The sequence below is a fragment of the Centroberyx gerrardi genome, chromosome 1 (assembly GCF_048128805.1).
Source record: "Centroberyx gerrardi isolate f3 chromosome 1, fCenGer3.hap1.cur.20231027, whole genome shotgun sequence".
In the NCBI taxonomy this organism is placed as follows: Eukaryota; Metazoa; Chordata; class Actinopteri; order Beryciformes; family Berycidae; genus Centroberyx; species Centroberyx gerrardi.
Window position 1 is genome coordinate 38,160,084 of NC_135997.1, and position 25,431 is coordinate 38,185,514.

General features: G+C 44.4%; 1 protein-coding gene across 1 annotated transcript in view; it reads right to left on the reverse strand.

The window, feature by feature from the left end:
• Positions 1 to 3,791: 3,791 nt before the first annotated feature.
• Positions 3,792 to 25,431, reverse strand: part of LOC139929663 (uncharacterized) — a 28,040-nt gene continuing 6,400 nt past the window's right edge. Inside the window, exons 3-16 of the mRNA XM_078284517.1 lie at positions 23,886 to 24,120; positions 22,990 to 23,099; positions 22,549 to 22,732; positions 22,353 to 22,391; positions 20,741 to 21,163; positions 19,564 to 19,587; positions 17,593 to 17,634; positions 17,240 to 17,271; positions 15,942 to 16,026; positions 15,513 to 15,653; positions 14,686 to 14,784; positions 14,165 to 14,248; positions 13,892 to 14,003; positions 3,792 to 3,954 (exon numbers count right to left, since the gene is read on the reverse strand). Of these exons, the coding sequence (XP_078140643.1) occupies positions 3,929 to 3,954; positions 13,892 to 14,003; positions 14,165 to 14,248; positions 14,686 to 14,784; positions 15,513 to 15,653; positions 15,942 to 16,026; positions 17,240 to 17,271; positions 17,593 to 17,634; positions 19,564 to 19,587; positions 20,741 to 21,163; positions 22,353 to 22,391; positions 22,549 to 22,732; positions 22,990 to 23,099; positions 23,886 to 24,120 (1,636 nt within the window). The 3' untranslated portion in view covers positions 3,792 to 3,928. The remainder of the gene's footprint in view (positions 3,955 to 13,891; positions 14,004 to 14,164; positions 14,249 to 14,685; positions 14,785 to 15,512; positions 15,654 to 15,941; positions 16,027 to 17,239; positions 17,272 to 17,592; positions 17,635 to 19,563; positions 19,588 to 20,740; positions 21,164 to 22,352; positions 22,392 to 22,548; positions 22,733 to 22,989; positions 23,100 to 23,885; positions 24,121 to 25,431) is intronic.

Here is a 25,431-nt window from a genome sequence, read left to right on the forward strand (position 1 = left end):
TGTTCTTAGATCTCTGCATTGGCTAGTGTGTGTGTGTGTGTGTGTGTGTGTGTGTGTGTGTGTGTGTGTGTGTGTGTGTGTGTGTATGTGTGGGCGTGTGTGTGTGTGTTTTGTATATTTTGACATTTGCATATTCTGACACCTGTTTATCTTCTGCACTTGCACTTCTATGATTGTGTTGCGATTGTCTTGTCTTTTTATGTAAAGCACATTGTGTTGCCCTGTGTATGAAATGTGCTGTATAAATAAAATTTGACTTGACTTGACTTTTCATGTTTAATTCAGAAAACCTGTTGAGATTCTCCAGCTGAAGCTCTGAGCAGTGAACCGTCTCTTCACTGGTGAAACCCAGCAGGCTCCCTCATGCCCAGCTGCAGGAACTCTCACTGCACATGTGCCAAATTCACATCTGAATACTTCGGTTACGTTTGGGCAACTAAAACAGTTTGGTCTGGTTTGGGTCATGGTCAAACAAGTCAAACAACTTTCACTGAACATTAAAACTTATGCACTGCTGAAAGATTGTTGTCCTGAGTTGGGAAATGAACCCAGATGTTCGTTGAAGGTTTATGTTGCGTGGATCCAGTTCCAGTCTGGATGCAGCTGAACTGGATAAACAGCATCAGGCCGCATTAACACCAGCCTGTAAATACAGTTTGTTTCCATCAACATGCAGCAAAGCTCTGTGTACAGATTCAACTAGGAACAAAAAGCAGCTGGGACAGGAAGTCAGAAGTAATATTAGTAGTAACATCTGAGAGCTGGACAGACGGACGGGAAGCTGCTCAGTCTGCTCTGATCAGATTATAAATAGTAATCAGCTGAATAAACCTGCCTGCCTGTTGTCTAACACGACTTCTCCCTCTATTTCAAAGTACAACACAGTCTCTACTGGCTTCTACTGGCAGCTGACCAGTACAACACAGTTTTCTACTGGCTTCTACTGGCAGCTGACCAGTACAACACAGTCTCTACTGGCTTCTACTGGCAGCTGACCAGTACAACACAGTCTCTACTGGCTTCTACTGGCAGCTGACCAGTACAACACAGTCTCTACTGGCTTCTACTGGCAGCTGACCAGTACAACACAGTCTCTACTGGCTTCTACTGGCAGCTGACCAGTACAACACAGTCTCTACTGGCTTCTACTGGCAGCTGACCAGTACAACACAGTCTTCTGCTAGTGGCACACTCTTCCCACTCTCCAGAGGGAAGAGTGTTATATGTTCACTCTCCCATCCAGATTTTCCCACCGGTGATTCAAACCAGCGACCTTCTGGTGACGAGCCTGCTGCTCCCACCTGTAGCCTCCATCTGCCCACAAAAATAAATACCATAGAGGAAGAGCGGTACGTTAAGTTGAATCATACTTCCAGAGTGGAAGCCACAGACGGCAGGTGATGGCAGGTGTAAATGTAACGTGGTTAAATCCTCTCTAACGTTAGTTAATGTTAAAGTCTGGTCCGAAGGCCCTGAGCGTCACGCTGCCCGCCTGCAGCCTGCTGAGCTGAGCAGCCGCCTGTAGGGGCTGCAGCTCGCCCGTCTCAGGTGGCTGGAAACCCCCGGCCGGGTCAGACTGTCACTGCCACACGCACTGAAGGCAACAGTTTTATTTTTGGAGCGGCCGCGGGCGCGGTGGCTCGCTCCCCGAGGCTCCGGTTCACTTCAGGATGAGACGGCCCTGTGGCACTGCGGGCCGGGATTAACAAGCAGACAGCAGCTTGTCCAGATACTCAGCGAAGGTAAACCGGTCAAACTCTGTTGATTGACAAGCTGGTGGTTCTGCAGCTGGTTCCTGACCAGCGGCACGGCGCTCACCTGCAGACGCTGCAGGGGATTTGGCAATTGCACGATCTGAAATCTTAAAAGCATGATGCATATTAAACATGATGTCCATGAGGATAATAGTTTGCAATGTTAACCATGTTGTGTGTTTCTGCACAATTTTGCACCATGATAGATAAATGTATGGAAGAGTGAATGATTACCAAAACCTGCACAGCATATTGAATATAATTTTATTTCCTTGGCCTTATTATTCACTTTTAGTGAAGCAGCATTGATGTGAACAGTATATAAACAAATTGTCTCTGTAGCTGAACTCTTACTGTGAACTATTGTTTGCTTTCCAGCCCATTCTGCAAAAAAACAAACAAATTCTGCATCCACCTCCAGGTAAGTGTTGCTCAAATTCAGAATGTAGCAGTGAACTGATCAATCACATGGTGAATTAACAGCTTGTCCTCCATATTGTTGTTTAATTGAGTTCTGTAAAGCCGACTGGTTGAGGTCATGGCACAGTTTTATTGCAAAGCTAATCTTATACTTTCCTCTTTTGAGCTGCTCCAATGGAAGCGTCCCAGATATCCGACCCAGAGCCTTAAAAGGCGGAGCTCTCATGTGTCAGCAGGCTTCCCTGTCCCACTGACTGCAGGAGTCACTTTGAAAAAAAGGTTCATGTAAATGTTTTGCTGTTAGCGTTTTCATTTCAAGACAAAGACCCCAGCTTACAAGACGCATTTCTATTCAGCAGAACTTCCAATATTCAAGTCAAAGTTTGAGAAACTGAAAACACGCTCCTGCTCTTCTCAGAACAAACTGGTGCTAACATGAAGTTAATTAGATTTTGAGGTAATGATGGTTCTGAAATGCCAAACAGGGTGAGGTATAATGAGGCTGCTGCTGCCAGCAGCTCGGAGAGGATTTGGGCCTCAGATTGGTTTCCAGCAGACTGAGGCGGTTTCTGAGCTGCAGGACGGCGGGCAGCAGCTGCTCGGTGTCATGATGTTTGCTCTTATTTCCCTCGGCTAAAATTAGACCTCAGACCTTTAGTGTCACCCAGACATACTCCCATATTCATAAAGGGAACAATTCAAGACAACGAAACGACAGTGTCATTTACAAGCAACAAAGCCAATGGCCAATCAAAACACTTCATCACACTTTTAACATCAATATTGCTTTTGTGAAAACCCAACATGTATGCTTTCAGTGTGTGGCTGAAGGTTTTCCCTCCCTCAGCTCCAGTTTCTCTCTTTTCTCTTCCTTGCACTTCTCTGTCTAATCTGATCACTCCGGCTTCACAGGAATGTCTGTTACATTTCATGTCAGTTCATTATGATTCTGACCTTTGACCTCCTTACCGTTGGTTGCTTGTTTAGGCCTAGTTTACTGCTGCCCTCATTGTAAGTTTCTCTGGATAAGAGCATCAGCTAAATGCCTAAAATGTAAATGTAAGCTGAGCAGTTAAAATCCTGTGAGTGTCAGTCAGCTTCCCAGGGGTTTAGTTTATTTCCTACAGAGGTCGTTTTTAAATTAGACATTCTCCTTGGGAGACTATTTTCATGACTAATTTGTCATCATTTCAAAGTAGCCTGGCCATAAGCAACAGCTTACATGCCTTTCTATTTCCATTAGTGGCGTTTGGCGAAGCCGCACAACACCTTTAAGATCTCATTAGGGTGAAACCTGCTAATGAGTCTGTTGTCCTGAGAGCTCACAGCCTTGTAAAGCCTTTAGCAGTGAAGTCAGTTCTGTTCATACTGAAGCTCACCTGCACACACATCAGACAGACAGTCATCACAGTTACAGGATGGAGGAATCAAACAGCAGGAATCTTTTTGATTGACTTTATTTCATTTTGTAGGGAGATTTATATAATAACTAGTAAAATGAGATGAGAAATTATTCACAGGACAAAATGAATGAGACTGTCCAATATAAACGTAGTAAAGACTCACTGTTTTACTTTATTACTTATTCTCTAATGATGATGTAGAATGACAGTGTGTTGGTATAGTCAACTATTACAAGCGTTTGGAAATTTGTTAACTGAAATGCAGAGAATGGCAATGGAAAGTGATAATGTGTGCAATATTGAAGACATTTTTTATATAATCCAAAATTCCTTGAATGTCCAATGTGTTTTTCACAAATCTTCATGGAATTGTCCCGCTGAAAAGGAAAAATAACTAATATTAGCATTTACACTCATCTAATCTACATCTACAGTTGATGACTGAAGTCAAATAGCTGCAATAAAAAAACAATACAAGCCTGTTGAAGAAGGTTTGGAGAGTGAATACCGACGGTTACAAGGAATACACCGCCATGATGGAGGTTTGACAACAAAACAAAAGAAAATAACATTATCGTCTCTTCGTTCTTGACAAAAAAAAGTGCCTAATTTCTGTGACCATAATATATATGCAGGGGTTGATGGGTTGCTGATCAATACCAATGATTCAATGATTACTTGACCAGCTGCTGAGATTTCTGGCTTTAAAACCCACTTTCTGGCCTAAAACTCTCCACACATGGGAGTTTCAAGATGCTTCTAGAAAGATCAGCCAAAAGGACCAAAAAGCAAATGCCAAAGCAGTTTTATAATTCCAGTCTGTAGATAAGTTCTGCTGATAATACTACAGTCTTTTGTTTTGTTGTCACTCCAACATGATGGTGCGTTCCTCATAACTACTGGTAACCAAACATCGTATGACAAGCTTCTATTTAGCAAAGTTTCGAGAAGTTATTATATTGTTTTATGTTTGTGCTGCTTCGGTGCCAAGGTGATGTTTGGTTGAAGGTTAGCAGTAGACTGATGTGTCTCCTCTGTCTTCCAGGAGTTTGAGATGCTGATGGAAGTCAGCTACAGTAACGGGCTGGAGCCTGACCTTTCCCAGCAGTATCCTCCACCCTTACTACCAAAACCGGGCAAAGACAATGCGAGGCTTCAGAAACTTAAGAAGAAGAGAGCTAAGAAAAAAGGCGGCCCCTCCCAGACGCCGATCCCCTTTCGCTCCTGTTTGTCGCCTGTCAACGAGGCGAGCACAGACCTTGAGCACAGCGACCAGTCCAGCCCGCCAAGGACACCGGATTCAGCCTTCGTTGTGGACTCTTCGGTGTCCAGTTTCCCCTTCGGCTCCGTCTATAATCACTCCACCTCTCCCTTCCCTCACCCTCGGAGCAGTCCCTATGGCCAAACTGACAGCTTCCCCCCACAGTCCTACGCTCCTCAGATCAGAGAGCAGGTGGCTCCGCTGTATGAGTGCTCCTCTTTTTTATTTGATGATGTAACTCCTTTCATGACACCACCTTCGGCCTCACCCCCACCCCCACCTGAGCAGGTACTGGCGCTACCTCCTCCTCCTCCTCCTTTTAATTTGACCATGACACCAAATTCCCATGGGTCGGTCACAACAGTACCAGGCCCTGTGCTCCAGTCCAGTCCTAAAATATCAACTCACTCCCTGACCTTGTCCCCAGCCGCCCCCAGCAGCGGCCCGGGCCTGGCACCTCCTCAAGTTTCAGACCTTCCTCCTGCTCCAGTACTGCTATCAGTTTCAAATACTCAAATGCCTTTTATTCCCAGCCAGAGGGAGACAAACACCGAGTCAAAGGACAAGGCTCCAAGCCAGACATCGTCTTTGACTGCCATGAGTGCTAGTAATGGCAGTTCCATTGCAAGTCAGATGCCTCCTGAGATGATCGGCTCAAAGATATCACTGGTTGAAGCAGGGAAAGAGAAAAGGCTTGATGCCCAACAAACAAGGATTTATACGTCCAAGGCAACGTTCTATGAGATCTCTAAGCCTCCCTCAATTCAGGACCTCACAGCAATAAACGCATCCTACCAGGGGGCATCATTATCTACCATACACAGGGAGAAAACAGCTGTGTCAGTGCTGAAAACTGATCAGAAATCTCCAGTGTCCAGAACCCCATCTGGGAGACCTAAGACCCCGTCCTGCACACCCTTCCGAGGATCCACGCCCATTTTTGAAATATCAAAACCTAACCCGCTCTTATTTGCTGCGAGTCCTGCTTTCGCCTCATCCCAAGATTTGGAAGTTCTTGCTGTTAGCAAGGAGGCTCCAAGATACAAACCAGCAATGCAAGCTAGCAGTATGAGTAAACCTCCCACTGCTGCAGAAGAACTGACTCAGACTGGAATTGATCACACTAGTCCCAACAAACACTCTCCAGAACAACCTAGTGATTATAATGGTGATTATAATGGTGAGATTCAACATCTTGGAAGGAGTACAATAAATTCAAGCAGTGCCAATGCTAAGATGTCACCCAGAGAGAATTTAGCACCAAGTATGGCTGCACACGACCTGACCGTGGTCAAACTACCACTGACAGAACCTTTCACCCCAAAACTAAAAACAGATCAAGTTTCAGAAGCTGAAGCTTCACATGAGCCAAAGCCTCCATCTTTTCTCCCTACTATACCAAAGACTTCAAATCTCGACTCTATACCAGTGATTTTAATGCAAGCACCACCAAGTCCAAACCCCCTGTCACTCAGTTATCAACCGCCCGGCTCTCCTGTGGTCGAAGCACGCAAGTCTTTGACGTCATTATTAGGATCTCAAATGTCATTAGCATCCTCAAAGCCCAAATCACGGTCAACATATTATGGGCTTACTCCAGCTGAATATGTTGCCTACGGTGGGATCAGGACTAAAACAACATATTTCAGCCCTGTAGAGCCCATGGTTAATGAATCACCTTCAAACAAAGCACAGTCTGATGGAGCAGTAAATGGATCTCATGTCTCAAACTCTGAAGCAACTAAACATCTTAATGAACATCAAGTTGTTCCCTCTTCGATGGAAGCCTCACAGCCACCTTCAGCTACAAGGGACTCTGACCTTCTAACTGAACAGACGGTCACACTTAAAGACATGTTTGGAGAAAGTCAATTTGAAGCTCACAGTAATGGAATACAAACAATTAAAACATCTAGTGTGGACACAATAAAGCCTGAGTTTCCACTTGGCTTGGCACAGAACAGTATGCAACAGCCCACAAGTGAAGTATCCGCACCAAAAGCCTCATACTCTGAGGCTCCAATACCAATACCTAAAGCAGGTGAGGTACACACACAAAGCGTGGCACTATTTCCAATAGAGGCATCGTTAAATACAACTCCATGTCTGACTGATGGCAGCGGTCTGTCAAATTCTCCCTCCCTCCCAGTGAAAGTAGATAAGCAAAATTCAAATGCAAAAAGTCAGCATAGTGCAAATGCAATAAATGTCATTGAGAAAGCTGACGATCTTGAGAAAACACCCACAATACCAAGTCCTCAAGCTGATAAAAACGATAAAAGAAAACCTAAGGTGGCAAATGCACCACAACAGTCAGGGAAAACAGAGTTGGCTCACAAACTGTGTCCTCCTGTCCGGTGTAAAAAAACTGGTGGAGTCAATCTGTCAGCAGAGCATGTTCCTGATGTTCAACTCACTGCCAAGCCTGTTAAACAGCTCAGTGACCGCACAAACCCTATTGTTGAATCTCCTGCCATAAAGTTAATAGATGCCAAACTCTGTGGGAAGGCCACCATGGATGGTCTGCTTGTCTTAGGAATGCAACAGTCCACCAAACCGATTTTAGAGACACCACTGCCCAGTAAAGCAGCCGCTGAGGCTGTCTTACCCAAACAAAGGGAAGAAGTGAAGCAACACATTAAAGCTGGCACAGAGGTTGTTCTACCCAACAAGACAAACATGAAAAGCAATTTGCCTTGCATGGCTGCTAATGCAGAATATGTCCCAGGCAAAACAAACACTGAGCCCCAATTCTCAAATATGTTTTCTAAAGAGCCAAGCCTCTCTACCACAGGATCCGTCTTTCCACATGAGCCTGTCACAGCAGCTGTATGTTCTGTATTTGCAGCCAAGCAAAACACAGAAATTCTACAACAGCAGCCCACTTTAGAAACTCAAATTCACAGAAACCCTTCAGTAGAAAAGAAAATCCCCAACAAACGTTTGCGTGGGCCAAGTTCTTCAATCAAACCTTCTCAGGTACCAAGTGTAGATACTGTAGATAGGAGCTTACCGGGCAAACCTACCACAGAAACAAAACTCCCTGGCCTATCCATCACTGCAACCAAATCACCCAACATTTCGGACATTACATTTCCTTTAGAGAAGATCTTACCTAATATACCCACCCAAGAGCCCAAAAAGCCCAGCAAAACTAGCAGTGAGAATGTACTTCCAAGCAGCGTAGGATCCAATTCCAATTACCACAATAAAGTGGTTAGAGGGAGTGCTCTCTCCACAAACTCAAGCAGACCCACGACAGAAGCTACAGCTGGCAAGCCTGCAACTGATGCCAGACTTAACATCCCTGCTAAAGAACCAATACTGCCCAGCCAATCAAACATAGACACCAAGCTCTCCAGTCATAATGCTGTTGAAGCAAACAGAGTCTGCAACTCAACAGCAGAAACTGAACTGCAACAAAACCCCACCATAGGAAGAGCAGGTTTACTGCCCAGGAAAACACCAGCAGAACATCTTCCCAGCACATTTACTATGCCAGAAAACATTCAAAGTAAATCTATTATTGAACCAAAACTAGTTTCTAATCCTTCAAAAGAAAACACAGTACCAAACACACCTAGCAGTGGAACCAAACTGTCTAACAAACCTTCCACAGGAATGCCACCTATCAGCAACTCTACCATAGATGCTATTTCACCTGGACAACCAGGAAGTGTAGAGACTCTTCTACCTGGTAGGTCTACTACAGAAACACTGCAGTCAAAGAAATCCAATCTAAGCAGCAGTCTTCACAGTATTCCTGCTGCTGAAACCAAATTCCCCAACAAGCTTCATACAGAAACTATTCTGCCTATGAAGTATAGCACAGAAACAGGAGTGAGCAGCAAACCAACATTTGAAACTATGCAGGCCAGTAAACCTTCCATACCATCTAGCCCTACCATGAGGTATGTCCCACCAAAAAGCCCTCAGTTAAGATCAGACCCTCGATCAGCTAGAAAGCCGATCATCGATCCAAAACCTTCCAGCTGTATCGCTCAAACAAGATCCTACACAAACTCCAAAGCAGAGGGTAAACAACTTGTTGAGCACAGAGCGTCTGTAACACCTGAGCCTAGACTTACTAATAAAAACACTGTAAATGAACAATCCTCTTTTACCCAGCCCAGTATAGACAATAGACCTTTAGTAAACCCCACTGTAGAAAGTAAACACTCTGTAAAAGCTATGACTGAGACAAGAATGTCTCCTTCCCCCGGGTTTACAACAGCCAACACACCTAGTATCAATGTAAAACCCATTACATGGTCTAGCCAAATCATGTCCGCTGATAATGTCCAACCATCTGTAAATGGGTTAGTGAGTCCTCATGTTGAAGTGAAACAGTTTAGGCAATCTGTGATTGAAACAAACAAATCTCTAAAAATTAACACACAAACTGTAAATGCACAACCCCTCACACACCCCACTGACAATAATAACCCTGCTATAAATATTCATCCCCCTGGTGAAGCCACCAGATATGTTAAAGCCCCACTTAGCCCTCCTATAGAAACTAAACACTTTACTAAACCCAGGACTGGAACAAGAGCTTCCCCTTTCCCAGAGCCTGTGGCATGTAACACTGCTATAATAAATGCTCCAAGCTTGACTCAGTCCTCTCAAATTCCAAACTCTTTAAGCCATACTCCAGAAACGAAACCCTCTTCAGTCACTATGAAAAACCTTACAAACCTTCCCTGTATACCTCTGCGAACTAATACACCTACTGTTCAGAACTCTTCCAAGTCGACTATAGGGAGCATCTCAAATCCAGAAATAGACACCGTCATAAAACCACCCACAACTAAAGCCACTTCGATCCTGACTAGCAGTCCTGTGGTAAAAGTACATTCCCCAACAAAACAGATAGAAACAAACCCAGCATCAAACTCCACTATGGAAGGAAAACCCTCCTCACTGACAGTTGAAACTAGAGCTCCCATCCGTTCTTCTGATCCTATTTTGACTAACAAACCTACTCTAAAAATACGATCTCCCACTAAGCAGACAGCATCAAGACCTTCATCCGCCTCTATAGAAACTAACCCCGCTGTGATATCAGTTGTAGAAACTAATGATTCTGCACAACCTTCCCCCGCTCCCATCCAGACTAACACACATAGCAGTAATGTTCAGCCTCCCACAGAGCCACCAGTAGAGAACATTTCCCCTGCAGAACCACCAGCAGATTCTGTCATGACACCGTCCGTAGTTAAAGCCGCTGTGATTGATTCTGCCACTCCTGCCTCTCTGCCTCAGGCCTCAGTCTCAGTCAAAGCTCCATCTCCAAACAGAGGAACATCACCGCCATCTCAGCCAAAACCTGGACTAAAAGACAAGGAGACCAAAGCCACAGCTGCTCCGACGGAAGCCCTCCCAGACACGCCCTCTACGAAGTCAGCGACATCAACTGCATCTTCAACTGCTGACAGGAAGGGTGTTACAGCAGATTCGTCCGTCTCCCCTGCTGAGCCCAAGGCAGCGCAGAAACCAAAAGGCCTCAAGGCCAAGCTCAGCGGATGGTCACGGCTCAAAAAACACATGGTGGTCGAGCCTGAAGAGCCCATGTTTCCAGAGTCGGAGGCCAAATCTCAGATTGATCCCAGTGGCAGCAACAAGAAAACTGATCATGGCAGTATTGATAAGACATCAGCAGAACAAGCTGCCCGTCTGGAGGTGGTGAAGGACAAGGAGAGTCCCAGGGCGCTGAAGATGTGGGATGCCGTCTTGTTCCAGATGTTCTCCACCAAAGAGAAAATTATGCAGCAAATCAAAACCACCAAGAACGATTCAGACAAGAAAAAGGCCCCTAAAGAAAGCCAGGTAGATGTTCCATCTTTTGTGAATCGGCTGCCAATTCTTCTGTACAGCCCCCGCTTTGACGCCAGGAAGCTGAAGGAGGCCGCAGAGAAGCCGCTCACTAAAATAGCCGCAGTGTTTGAACGGGGGCTGATGAACCGCAAATCTCAGGATGATGAACGCAAGGATTTCAATAGAAAAGCCAGAGGATTTGGTTCATCGAAAACTACAGATGTGTAACTTGAGCTGATGCTATTAGAAACATGCAGGAACATCTTTGGCATTGATAGGTAATATTTTATTGCTTTCTCTGTTTTATTTTATCTAAGATAGAAAGATCGGATGATCTCAGAGAGGCGGAAGAGCCTCAGATAAATTGAGGGGAAACATGTTGAAGATAAAGAGAGAATGGCACAAAGTGAGCATCACAAAACCATTTGATATCTGCAGTGGAATAGATAATGTGAATTTTATTAAATCGTGCCTGCAGTAGTGGGTTGAGCTAGATGATTCCTGAGGGGAAAAAGGATTGAAACCAATAATGATTATCCCCTGGTCAGCCTCTAGTCAGCAAAGAGTCCTTCACTCTGTATGCTAAAAGAAAAATCAACCCAAAATCAAATTAAGACTTATTTTTCAGGTGTTTTCATTGGTTGTTTAGTGTAAACAGAAATGTATTGAATCAAGCCACAGGTAAATGCCTAAATAAAGGAAACACTTGAATAAATGAAGAATTCAAAGGACACTGAAGCAGATCCTTCCATCGGTCTGGTCCCTAAAACAATTCAGAATCATGTCTTGAATTTTATAATGTTTAAGGTGTTGCATCCCTCAGATAGAGTTCAGACACTAGTAGAATCAATCAACACCCGATTAAAACACTAAAATAGTTTCCTGTATTTTGGCAGTTACCTGTAGGTTTTATAAGTCTTTGCACTTTAACACAATTAAATGTCAATTGGTGATTTAACAGAAAAGAAAAGAAAAAAGAACAAGGCAAAGAAACAAAGAAACATTAGAAACATACTGTCTGGAAATGTGTCAATAATTATGTTCATTTTTCTTCCTCAATATTTAGGTAGATTTTTTGTTTTCTTCGATTACCTAGATTGGATTTACAGTTGAATGCATGTAGATATTGAGATACTGAAGTGATACTGAGATTCCTCCAAATTTTTTCTATTTTTCTAAACAATGCTAGCTCTTAGTGTTCACCGCTGGTAGGATGTTTTTTAAATCTCTTTGTAATAAATAGGGCTTTTACATTCCTGGAACAACAGGGCAGATGGACAGTGAATGGAGACGGAGATGGACGGAGGTGAAGGTCTGGTCAGCAGGCAGTTCCTGTGTGTCTGTCTAGATGGAAAAGCAGTGGGAGGAGCCAAAACTAACCAGCCACTCTCACTGGTTCAGCAGCCTGGGTTTTAACAGCAGGGCAGGACTTCCATATCGCTGTTGTCGTGTGAAAACCTCTGAACTCCAATTTGGGTGTTTTTCATATTTCCACTTCAGTTGAAGGATTACATGCTCCTCTGTGGGACTGAGGAAATTCTCCAACCTCTTGGACTGATGAAATCCTTTCAAAATCCTATTAGAAAAACTGAAAAATTCATCACCATCGAGCTAAAATCAAGGCTTCTTTTCTTAGCTCCTGAAAAGCTGACATTTTGGAAATCTGAGGTTTTCACCCAACAGAGATGACATGCTGGATAGTCACCTGCTACAGTGGCTGGTAGTCAAACTTGGTAGCCACTGCCAAAGATTTACGAGCCTTTTTATCTGGTGGCCGATGGTAATTTCCCACTCTGCTGTAGATCTTCCAGGACTCATGCAGCGAACAATATGGTACAGTTTAGATCGTAGCAAGGATGAAGAGCTGAATAGAACTGAAGGATGATGATGATGAGGATGATGATGATGATGATGATGATGATGATGATGATGATGATAGTGATGATGATGATGATGATGATAGTGATGTAGACTCAGGACTAGGTGAACTCCAGTAGTCTTCAGATACAACATGGCTGCTGTAGGAAGACGGACTGGAGGGAGTGAAGCAGGTCCGGCTGTAGGTGAAGTGAGATGTTTCATGGCTCTGGAGGATTTTGCTGCAGCTGTAGCAGGTGTGAGCATGTTGTTGTTGTTGTTGTTGTTGTTTTGATTCTTTTTGTCTCTCTGCTGGTTTTTAAAATGTTTTTTGTCGCCAGATTCCCGTCATGATGTGGAATTTGTATTAGAGGTCAAGGGGACATCAGCCCCACAAGCTAACCAGCCCCATTTATTACATTGATGCTTCAGCTAAAACTGTTTTTGATTACTGTGTGATTGTCAAAAATGCATAAAAGTCAAATGCAAAACTATATTGTCTTGTTGTCTTGTGTCATTATTTTTTAAAGTGTGATGATCTTCAGATTTATCACAATGCTTTGGTTGGAAAAACATTTCAGTCTGTTGGAGGATTTTCTGTTGAAGTTCTAGATAAGGTTCCAGCAGCAGAGACACAATATCTGTCTCCAAACAACATTACTGTGAGAAAACAAGATGTAGCTTCCTAATGCAACTTGACTTACAGCATCCAGTCCACAGTAACATTTAAGACTGTGGTGAAGTTAGTTGGGACGTTTGGCTCTTAAATGTTTGTTTTTAACCACATTTGGAAATATGCTGTACGCTGATCAAAAACTAAACTTCCAGTCTGATTGACTCCATCTCCCTCTGAGGACTAGTGCACACTTCTTACAATCCCCACATTGTGTTAAATACTACTGAAGACAAACTGAATGTCAATATCCAATACATGATTCACTTCACTGCAGTCTCTCTAGACGATTAAATAACTTGTCTCACCACAGATCAGTTGTTTACACTGTGAAATGGGGAACATGAAGTTTAGCTTTGCAGATTCACCGGGTCAGAATGAGCTTTTTACAAAGTCAGAAGGCGAGTGGGAGCAGGACAACTTTCTTTTTTACCAGCTGATCTTTTCACTGAATTTGTAGCTGCATCTGTTCTGTCAGGTCTCTGTAAAGATGAGGCTTGTTTTAACTTTGGATAGATTAAGTATAGAGCAGTCTTTTCTTCCACCCATGATGTAGGAAAGCTAGTATTTTTATAATGATATGGTACCCAGGCTGGAGAAGGGAACATCCTAGAACATCCTGGAACATCCTAGCACATCCTAGCACATCCTAGAACATCCTAGAACATCCTTCCTGGAGGCTACTGATTGGCTGAAAGACTCTTACCTGACTGGTAATTTGTGTTTTCACCGAAGCCATCGTCATCATCAACAGGAACCTTCTCGTACTTGCCGTGACCCGTCACCACAAATTTATATCTTTTACCAGACAGGCTTCCCTGAAATCGAGTCATAATGTTTTAACAGTGAACAGGATTTATCACCGACAGATTCCCAGACATTTACAAAGTTCATTCATCTGGTGTTTCATGTGTTTCATTCAAGAGGAAAGTCTCTCATCTCATAATCTGCTTTTCATGGATGCTGTGTGGATGCCTACCTTCCCTTCTCCTCCAGGACAGAATGTGTCACCAAGATTCTCCCATAAGTTTTTCTTGTTTAAAACTTCACCAGGTTTTATTTCCTGCAAGCATGAAAACACATTTGTCATCTCTGTCTGTTGGTAAAATCAATCCATGTACTTTATAATGAGAATGTGATTTGTGAGTGATTTGAATGATGCTGCAGTGTAAGTTTGGTGTTTGGCATTTCCCCACAAGGGGGCAGACTTGCATTGACTACTACTGAAAACACACCATAAGAGACAAGGCTGGGGTTTGGTTGCATTAAAGAAAGAGATACAAAGAATAATGTGAATTCAGAAAACAAATGAAACACAGCAGTTACCTTAGCTAAAGGAAAGATAAGGAAGATATCAGACATGAAGAAAGATGAGGAGAAAACTGAGAAAAAAAGGAGGAGAGTTGAGAGAAATTAAATGTCACAGAATTGGAACCAGGTGAGAACAGACTGGATAGAGATGGTTTGCTTTGTTCATCTTCCTCAGATAAAGTGACTTACTGCTGGTTTGGAGACGGAGCCGTTTCTGCTCCCGTCTGGGCTTCCTTTCACCCACTGGCTGATGAGCTCGGCCACGCCCACTTTTAGACCCTCTGCATCCTGACACAAACAAGAAGAACTGTCCATCATTACTATGGAAACATATCTGGCTTTGTGTGCATCAGCAAAGTCCAACTACATCCTCTCATCCTGCATGTAACCTGCAGATAAAGGCAAGTATCTGTCAACCCCCTAACATCAGAGCGTTGCTTAGACAGAAACAGATGGTCATATATGGATCGTCACTCTCTGCTCTTTTTCTAATTGGAAAGCAAAACGGCAGCATAGCATTTTTTTTAAAAAGCGGGTGGATAATCTGTAAAAACAGAAATGGATCTCAATAAGCACAAGCTGCTTCCTATCGCCTTTCTCCTTCAGACAAAAGAGAAGAAAACGAGCTTCACTGTGGCTGCATCGTACAACTCTGTGCCAGTGAAATCAGTTGCTGTCGTGTTTTGAAAATTGAGATAGAAAAGGCGAGCTTCACCTTCGCCGTCTCTGAACAGTTAACAGATAATTACATATACTACGATCCAAAAAAAAGTTTAAATGGTTTCAACTTTTGACATAAGAAAAAATACAGCCAACAAAATACAGCCCTCTGTTCTCTTCATCATCCGTCAATCAGCCCCATAGAGAACGCACGTCTGTTTCTGTCTGGTCTCCCTTTATAACTTTAATGTCCAAACAATTCCTCAGGGGAGTGGAGCAGAACAGCAGCAGTAGTTCATGGAGCATGCAGTAAGAAGTGGGGCCTCTGAACTGTGATGGAGGCACTGTTCCTTCACCTTGGACGGAGCGACTTTAATGGAGTTTTGGTTCCAGGCTTCGCCGGCCTCAAACAGGTTCTTCTTGGTGGCGAGCGGCTCGGTGGGACTCGGCAGCTCCGGCAGCGCCTGCCTGCCCGCTTTGGCTTCCTTAGACGAGATCTGGAAGAAACAAAGTCAGGTTCGGTTTAGGTCAGCTCAGCATTCCCATCAAGTCGGTGTAGACTGTAAAACCAGACGCTCATTAGTGGTTCCTCTAAGAGCCAAAGGGAACCAACAGGCATCTCAGGGTTCAAAATATCCCTAAAGCGTTCCTTGAAGAACCACCGTGTGTTAGCAGTGTGTGGAAGTACCACCAGGGTTCATGGACCCGTTGTTCCACAAACATCTGTTAGCACCACTAGCTGAAACAGGTTCCCAGCGCTCACAGGTGAACTCATGTGGTTTTACCTGGATGGCCTGTGTGTACTGCTCCAGTCGGTTGTCGATCTTGGAAACAGCAACAGGCGGCGGGATCTTCTTTATGCTGCCGGTGCTTTAGAAAGAGAGAAACAGTTCTTGATTAAGGGAAACTTCATGGTAAAAGCTTTTCAAAATGGAGCAGATAATGAAACAGATGTAGCTGCAGAAGTCCCAGTTGTTTTATTGCATTCCTGCTAAACTACTCACGAACTTTGGCTAAATCCCCAAGAGGAAATATTTGGAAAAGGTTCTGCTTTATTTGAGCAATCAGAAGTTACAAGGAATAGTCTAGTCAGTAACTGTTGGTTGAGAACATTAGAGTTTTGAGTTAGAAATATACTGTTCTGGATCTGTTGTGTAACATTTAACAAACAGTTGTCTGCAGGACTAATGTGTAGAACTGTTTAGAAACAGAGCAGGTAACTTGTATATAATTCTTGTATGGTGTTACACTCTTAGGTCCACACAGTCCCACAGTCTGTTCTGTTGGACCCTGAGCAGCTTCACTGGAGCAGCTGGGGGTTCAGTGCCTTGCTCAAGGGCTCGTCCAGCAGAGAAGGGAGAGTTCGTCCCATCGTCTCAGCCAGGCTTTGAACAGGCTCCGCCCCTCTTCACATCAATCATATATCAGACTTCCTGTCTAATCTCACTGCTCTTTCTCTTTATGTTTATCCTGGAAATGTCCAACAAGCAGATTGTAGTTTCAGTTCTACAAACATTTCTAGTCTGCAGGCAGAAATAATCTCATTGGTTGAGTTAAAGCTCAGTGGGCGGGGCCAAAGAACCACAGTTTTTCACGTTACTGACATGTAGCAGTCAGTGAGGCTAACTGGCTAATATTGTTCATTGTATTATTTCAGGACAACTCACGTATTGATATTAATACGTTTATAAATGGTTATGACAGCAATAACTTGAGCCTGGGTCAGCATCAAGTAGATTATTTATCTACCGACCAACCGAATCATCTAAAAACATTTGCTTATAAAATATTAGTAATGTTTTGAGGACAGAATCATATGTTTCTGTCACTGATGTCACTGATGCCTGTATGTCTAATAACAGTAGAACTCTAAAACAGCACAGTTAATATTTCTTATCATGCCAGATCAATTTCAATTTCAAGATTCAAGATTCAATTTCAATATTGGCATGACAGTTAAACAGAAACAATATTATCAAAGCTGTGAACAAAATATTACATTTCAAAACAAACCACATCCATTTATGTGTTTTATTTACTTCTGTCTGTCTTAGTAACAGGAAGCTGCTCGTCCCAGACTCACCTTTTCCTCAGAGACTCGGTTCTCTCTGTGATCTGAGGAGGATCAAGACAACGGACGGTTAAAGTCAGAGAAACACACCGGAGAACTGACTGATCCCAGGTCTGCTGTGTTTCTCCTACAGAGCTGAGCAGTTGGTGTAGTCATGTAATGCAACTTTACATCTTCTGGTTTTACTTTATGTTTTATCTTTGTATTAAATCAGTGTAATCTTGTCTTGTATGTAGGTGTGTATGTCATTTTCTTTTTTGGACCCCAGGCAGAGCTGCTGCTTTACAAATAAATGTTGATGTTTTTGACCTTTAGGAGCCAGCTGCTGACCTTTGACCCCGACCCTCCTCTACACCGACACTCACCGTACACGTGCCGTCCGCCGAGACTCTGCTCTCCACCTCGTCCTGTAGAGACACAGCAAGACGCTGAATGACAGACAGTCTGTTAGCTTAGCATGTTGATTTCATCAGGAAACATGTCTAACATGCATCAACACGCACACTGCTGGCTCAGCACTTCTCAACCGGATGCCTTTTGTCGCAGAACGGTGGACTTTGTCACCAAATTATGACTTCTATTTTCCTTCTATTTTCCTTTTTCCTGCTATAAATAAATAAATAAATAAGTAGAGTCGGTAGAAGTCAGTAGAAGTAAGTGGAGGTCAGTAGAAGTCAGTAGAGTCAGCAGAAGTCAGTAGAAGTCAGTAGAAGTCAGTGGAGGTCAGTAGAAGTAGAGTCAGTAGAAGTCAGTAGAGTCAGTAGAAGTCAGTGGAGGTCAGTAGAAGTCAGTAGAAGTCAGTAGAAGTCAGTAGAGTCAGTGGAGGTCAGTAGAGTCAGTAGAAGTCAGAGTCAGTAGAAGTCAGTAGAAGTCAGTGGAGGTCAGTAGAAGTCAGTAGAGTCAGTAGAAGTCAGTGGAGGTCAGTAGAAGTAGAGTCAGTAGAAGTCAGTAGAAGTCAGTAGAGTCAGTAGAAGTCAGTAGAGTCAGTAGAAGTCAGAGTCAGTAGAAGTCAGTAGAAGTCAGTAGAAGTCAGTAGAGTCAGTAGAAGTCAGCGGAGGTCAGTAGAAGTCAGTAGAAGTCAGTAGAAGAAGCCTACAGGATACAAATATTCATTATTTCACAAGACAAGGGAATTCATCATGAAGATTAAAAACATGAGAATAAATGTATATGTTGGAAATATATTTTGTCAGAACCGTTAAATCATGGTGTCCCGACCCGCAGGTTGAGAAACGCTGTGCCAGATGATGCCAACACAGGAGAGAAGCAAAGCGTCTTCATACTCTTAAAGCAGAAAGTGAAAGTTAAGGAAGAGGATAATTTGCAGTAGGAGGTGAAAGGGAGCAAAGTGTTGTATAGTTTGGCGGCGGGACGTCCTGGAGGTGAGAAGCTGTCCTGTAACAGAGAGGCCACAGGTTCCATCACAGCACCATCCAGGGTTTGTCCTTAAACAGGCTCCTGTCCTGTTTTTATATGATATACTGTCATATGTGTTTTCATGACACTGAAGCTCCTGCTGGATAACAGCACTGAAACCTAAAATGTATTTGTGACTGCCATGTACAGTGAGTCCAAACTGTTTGTCAGAATATCTCCAGAAAAGCCGTTTGTGAAAACGATCCGGAGAGCGACCGACGTATTTCTCTCCGCGGCCCGGAAAGCGGCGGCACCGACCGTTTCCGCTCGGCGGATCGTCTTCTACCGAACTCTACCGTTTACGATCCGACCCGACCGTCCGGAACCGGATCGCTCCGCCGGGAACCGCCTTTCACCCCACAGCGCTCTGTGCTGCGCAGAGAAAAATAGTTCTGTGGTTTCCTGGAACTGAGTCTGTTTCCTCTCGACTCTGTGGAGACACAGACGGCTTCTCTGGAATATTCTGACAAACAGTTTGGACTCGTTGTTGCAGCAACTGACAGCTGACTGGAGACAAGACTGTCTGTGGGTCCAACAGCTACAGACAATACTGTCTGTGGGTCCAACAGCTACAGACAATACTGTCTGTGGGTCCAACAACAACAGACAATACTGTCTGTGGGTCCAACAACTACAGACAATACTGTCTGTGGGTCCAACAACTACAGACAATACTGTCTGTGGGTCCAACAACAACAGACAATACTGTCTGTGGGTCCAACAACTACAGACAATACTGTCTGTGGGTCCAACAGCTACAGGAGGAGTTATATAGAGGAACTAAATCAACGAACTGATCCTTTAAAGTGGGAAAGTGAATGTGAAAGCAGAGCTTCGTGTTGTGGGCAGCGCAGCAGCACAGAAAGCCTCCACCTCCCACCACAGTTCCCACGGAGAACAGCGTCATGCACGGGACTTACTGGGTAAAACTGAATGAGGAGTTTCTAGTGGATCGGCAAGAAAGAGACAAGACTTTTCAACATGGTTGACATGATATGATACTAACTGCCAGCATGGCATCAGACTGATGTTAAAGGTGTTATGTAGCATTTGACCATCAATAAATCAGTATAATTACCGTAAACAAACCAGACCATCGCAGCTGCATTTTACACACTGGGTTAAAATCTGCTGGATTGCTTTACGGTACAAAGCAGCGCAAACGGAGCAAGTGGCAACTTCCTCTTTGTGACCGGAAGCAACAGAAAAATCCCCCCAACATCTTCTACTGCTAGATCTCTTCAGTCTGATGTGCAACACATTCCAGGAGTTATTTAGTGATGAAGTGTTGTACTTTACTTTTCCCTCAACCTGCCTCGTCTGGTTTTACTGCACTTCTACTGATTTCCTGCATTTCCCAGAATGCCTTTCGACAACCCCCAGAGGGACGTGAACTTGCCCGAGCGATTCAGCTGTGGGTTTTATGTGTAGGTGGAGAGAGAGAGAGAGAGATGGCAGAGCTATCTCAGAGTTTTTCCAGCCTAGAGAGAGTCTCCCCTTACTCAAACCCAGCCTGTCTCTCTGCTGCAGTGCATTCTGGTCTCTCTCCTGCTCCTGTGGTGGAGAAACTGGTCTCTCTCCTCTTCTACGATGGATTTCTCCCTGTATGATTGTTGAACGTCTCTTGGTGCAAAATGGCGGCTCTAGAAAGAAGCCCTCGCTCTTTGATTCTGAGGGACTGACACCAAAACCTGACGTTTACCGCTGATGTTTTACATCCTGAAACATTTTCTCATATCAAACTCCACTGGAGCTGCTGGAAACATCTGGAGGTGACGTCACCTCGTCTACGATTGGCCAGTTATCCATGAAGAAGAAAAATAAAATAAAAATAAAGAAAAATAAAATAAACAAACTACTAAATAGAGCCAGGAATGCAATTCATTACCACTAACAATATCACTGGTGTGAGATCCAGTTGTCTCAGTTGTTTACAGTAATTACACCAAGGCAGCAACATGAATGTGATGATGATATATTGATGTTTAAAAATTAAACATGCAGCCATTTAAATGCTGCTTGCTAAATGACAGCATCTATCATAAGATATCACAAAAATTATTTTGGGACTTGTGATGGAGATTATTGGTTCATCACCTTAAAGGTCGGGCTCATGGGACCGAAGCAGCTCAGCGGCTCCTCGCCTTCAGGGCTGCAGAGAGAGAGAGTGGAGCTCCTGCTTTGGTTCGTCTCCTCCTCACTCCTCCTCCGGTTCTCCTCCTTGCTCCTCCGGTTCTCCTCCTCGCTCCTCCGGTTCTCCTCCTCGCTCCTCCGGTTCTCCTCCTCACTCCTCCTCCGGTTCTCCTCCTCGCTCCTCCGGTTCTCCTCCTCACTCCTCCTCCGGTTCTCCTCCTCACTCCTCCTCCGGTTCTCCTCCTCGCTCCTCCGGTTCTCCTCCTCGCTCCTCCGGTTCTCCTCCTCACTCCTCCTCCGGTTCTCCTCCTTACTCCTCCGGTTCTCCTCCTCACTCCTCCTCCGGTTCTCCTCACTCTTCCAGTTCTCCTCCTCACTCCTCCAGTTCTCCTCCTCACTCCTCCTCCGGTTCTCCTCACTCCTCCAGTTCTCCTCCTCACTCCTCCTCCGGTTCTCCTCCTCACTCCTCCTCCGGTTCTCCTCCTGGCATCAATTAACACAAACAGTCTACTATCTGATCCATTTCCCGTGGACAGAGGCGGCCGACAGGGACGCCCGCTGTCACCCCTTTTATTTCATTAGCTATTGAACCCTCAGCAGAGTCCGTTCAAATGTAAAGTCCCACATCATGTAAAGCAGGACTCCCTCTCCTCTGTGATGATAAAGGAGTTGGATGTGTATCTAAACATGGTGAAAGTATCAAAACTAAATCCACACAATCCATATTAGAAAAGCGAGCCTCTAAACGAGCCGTTTGGACTTCCGTAACTTTGTGGCGTCACAAAGGTTCGCTCATTATCATTTCTGTAAGAAATAATAGACTAACAAAGTGTTTTTTTCAAAGCGGTCGAGCGGTCGTCGTCGTTTATTACCGGAGAGTTTTCCCTACCTGTAGCCGCCGGGCCGCGGCGTCTCACGTTTCACTCTCGAAACGGTTAGCCAATCGGAACAGAGGGGTCGTGAATATTAATGAGCCTTAAAGACACGGCGACAGAAACGGCCTGTTCTTGGTAAGGCTCAGAGAGATGCTGGAAAATGAACGTGGAGAAATGGATTGAGAGTGTTTTTGGTTCATGACACTACACACACAGCTTTGAATGGACAGAAAGACACAAAATAAAACTCTGGACAGTGGAGGATATGGAGCTTTAACAAAAAAAATCGAAGGCAGCTCTCTGCTGGAAATATCAAAAACTGTCTGCCTTCATCAGGATGCAGACCTCTGCTTTCTACATCCTCCAAACCAAAGCAGAGTTCATTTCCTTACTGCTTTTAGATTTGAAGTCATATTCTACAGTTTAGATATTTTCCAATGAGCAAAAGCAACAATAAACTGGCATATTTCAGTTTACAATTACAATTACAATTTCCCATTTCGCAGACGATTTTATCCAAAGCGACACATGAGATTTTAATACAACACAAGCAAGGATCTAGTCAGGAGAGAACAACGAGAGTAAGAGCCATAAAGCTAAGATCTGGTCCAACAGGACAGAGGAGCCACGAGGCAGAGAGGCAGAGCATAGAGGCAGGTAAAGAACTTTTTTATTTTTATTTTTTATTTTTTAGCAATTACACAGTCCATCAGGTTTGACATGACCTTCTCTTCCATACACTGAGGGAAAGAAACAGCACACACTAGGGGTTAATTCCTATTAAATTACTATAAATTATTATTACTAGCAGTAGTAGTAGTATGAAAACCTCACCTCCTCAGGCAGCTGGCTGTGCTCTTCCTCCTCCTCCTCCTCCTCCCTCCTCAGGTGGAAGTCTCCCTCCTCCTCCTGCTCCTGCCTGAAGCTCAGCTCCTCCTCCTGCTCCTCTTCCTCCCTGGGGTCCTTCCTCCTCCGCTGGGTCTCCTCCGGCCTCCTCTGCCTCTGCAGCAAGGCCTCCTCTTCCTCCTCTTCCTCTTCCTCCGCCTCCTCCTCCCTCTGCTCAGCCTGACTGGCCGCTCCACTGGGGAGGAGATAATGGAACTTGTCAGTAAACTGGTAGACTAACTGGTTAGTGAGCTTATAACACCACAGTAAAAAAAAACCCAATAAAAAACAACATAGCTACAGTGATAAAAATGATTGAAAAAATACAGCAAGAAGAGAAACAAATGACTCATTTGTGCAGGGGAGATTAAAAAAATAACCCACAAGTCTTATAAGAACATCTCACCTAAAAAAAAGAAGAAGAAAGAAACAAATAATAAAAGTATAAAGTACCGTGGCCTCATGGTCCCTGCCATCAGGTAGGACGTCCTGTCGGCTGGCTGGCTGTTGGCGAGGAAGACCGTCGAGCTGTATGACATCACTTCCTTCTTCCTGTCGCACATCTGGAGTGAACCGACAGGGAAGCAGGTAGCATGTTACTCCACAGCCCCGGTCCTGCGCTTCAGCCTGTGGAAATGTACTGAAGGTATACTGCAGTAAAGTGCTGACAAAGGTGTAACACTTTCTACGTGTATTAACATTACATTACACACATATATATGCATCTATGTACAGAATACAACAGAATTGTTTGTGCTTGCATTGTCTTGTCACATCCTTGTAATGAGGGAGATTTTCATCATTACCGACTAACAGTATTATTGTGTTATAGATCAGTCGTCCCTGCTGGTTTCAGGCTGATTTTTCGGTTCTGCGTCAAAGTGCCGCTGTTGCTCGCTGCAGCTGTCTCCAGCAGTGCGAGCATCTCTAGTTCTGGTCATAGATTACCAAAACACTAGATGTCAGTGTGGAGCTTTGTTAACACAGGAGTAATAACAGAAGAAGTCACAGTGAAACTCATGTTGTGGATATTTCAGTTTATAATCGGGAGATGAGCTGTCGTCCAGATGAACATCTGAACCTCCTCAGCTCGTCTCTCTTCATCCGCTCCATGTTGTCTTCACTATCGGCCCACAGCCACCCATACAGGAGGAGGAGCCACCGAGCGGCCAATCACAGCTCTTCTGGTCTTGTGACGCTCTGCCCTCAGTTACAGTTTTGGAAAGGAGCAGTAAGACAGAGACACTGCCAAGAGCTACAGAGACACTTCAACACAGAACTATGAACCAGCCTTCAGTCCAGTTAAACTATCTACTGTAGCAGCAGTATGGATCGGTCAGGCGGCGGACCTTCTCTGGGAGTCTTCCTGAAGCCTCCTGGAACCGGCTGCTCTCCTCCTTCTCCTCCTCCTTCTCCTCTTCGGGATCAGGTTTCCATCTGTGTGTAGCAGGTCGGTTCTCCCGGACCCTGCAGCTCTCCTGAACCTCCTGTTCTCTGCGGTTCTCCAGTTTGTGGCTCCAGTCGCTGAAGCCTTCGTCTTCCTCCAGAACCAACCGGCCGCTGGGTTTCAGCTCCTCCTCCCACCTGAGAACGGAGCGGAGAACAGTTTCCTGAAGATCACACTGATCAATAATGTTTGTATTTGTCACTTGACCAGAACATTGACAGTTCAAACCCTGGACCAGCTGGGAGAATCTGGGCAGGGAAAGAAAACAAGAGTCACTCCTCTCCTTCAACAACCACCAACAAGATGCCTTTGAGCAAGGCACTGAACCCCAGCCGCTCCAGTAGAGCCGGACTGGGCGTTATAGACTGGTTATACTGGGCAGCTCCCAGTGTGAATGTGTAACTGTGTGAAGCAGAGAGGAGGCATCAGTCCAGTTTCCCTGGAGGAATAAAGATTTAAAGCTGCTCTAGTCCAGATTTTACTATAAAAATATTAAAGCTGCTCTGTTCTGCAGAGACTAACCCTAACTCTGTCCAGGACAACATAAAGTACAAAAAATCAAACAAAAAATATATTAATCAACTATATAGACTGATGTACGCTGTACAGAGATGGAAAACAGAATGGATATATCTGTTTTGGTTCCTGCCTGGTTCAGAGGAAAAGCCCATTAAACGGCTTAAAATCCACTTGCCAGTGTAATCATACAGATAATCAACAAAAACTCTCCAATCAATAGCATACAGTCACAGTTATTAAGATATTGTTTCATGCATTCAATTGAATGTTTATGTTTGGGTTTGTTTGGTATGTTTTGTGTGTATATTTTGTCAACCACCTGTTGTATGGCACTGCAGGGTGGTGAGACACACACTGGTGAAGTGTGTGTGTGTGTGTGTGTGTGTGTGTGTGTTGAGGGGCGGGTTCAGCCAGACAGCAGCTGGCAGACGGACCGTTGGGCTTCAGGCTCCATGGAAACAGAGACGGTTCCCATAGAAACACATCAAACAGAAAGGCCCTGCATCCTGTCTGACAGGTCAGCTGAACATCAGCATCAGGTCGCTGCTAACAGACTGACACAGAAAACCTCAAGTCATTTTTAATTACACAAATACATTTTACTTCGCAGTCAGGTGGAAAGTGAACTGATGAACAGAGCAGGTGACTGAACACCTGAGCTGATGAAGAGTCTGATCAGCAGCCTCAGTCTGGTGAGGAAGACGTTCTGCTGACTGATGCTGATGAAGCAGGAAGTGCCTCAGCAGCAGCAGCAGCAGCAGCACTGGACTGTGTGAACACATTATCTCTCCCAATTAGACACCAAGTCTTTTCCCTCTCATCAGCAGCAGGTAGAGCAGAGTCCAGTCTGAACACATTAGACACACATGAAGAAGTGAAATTAGCTACTGAGGCCAAAACCTCTTGTGGAAAAAATGTATTGATTTATA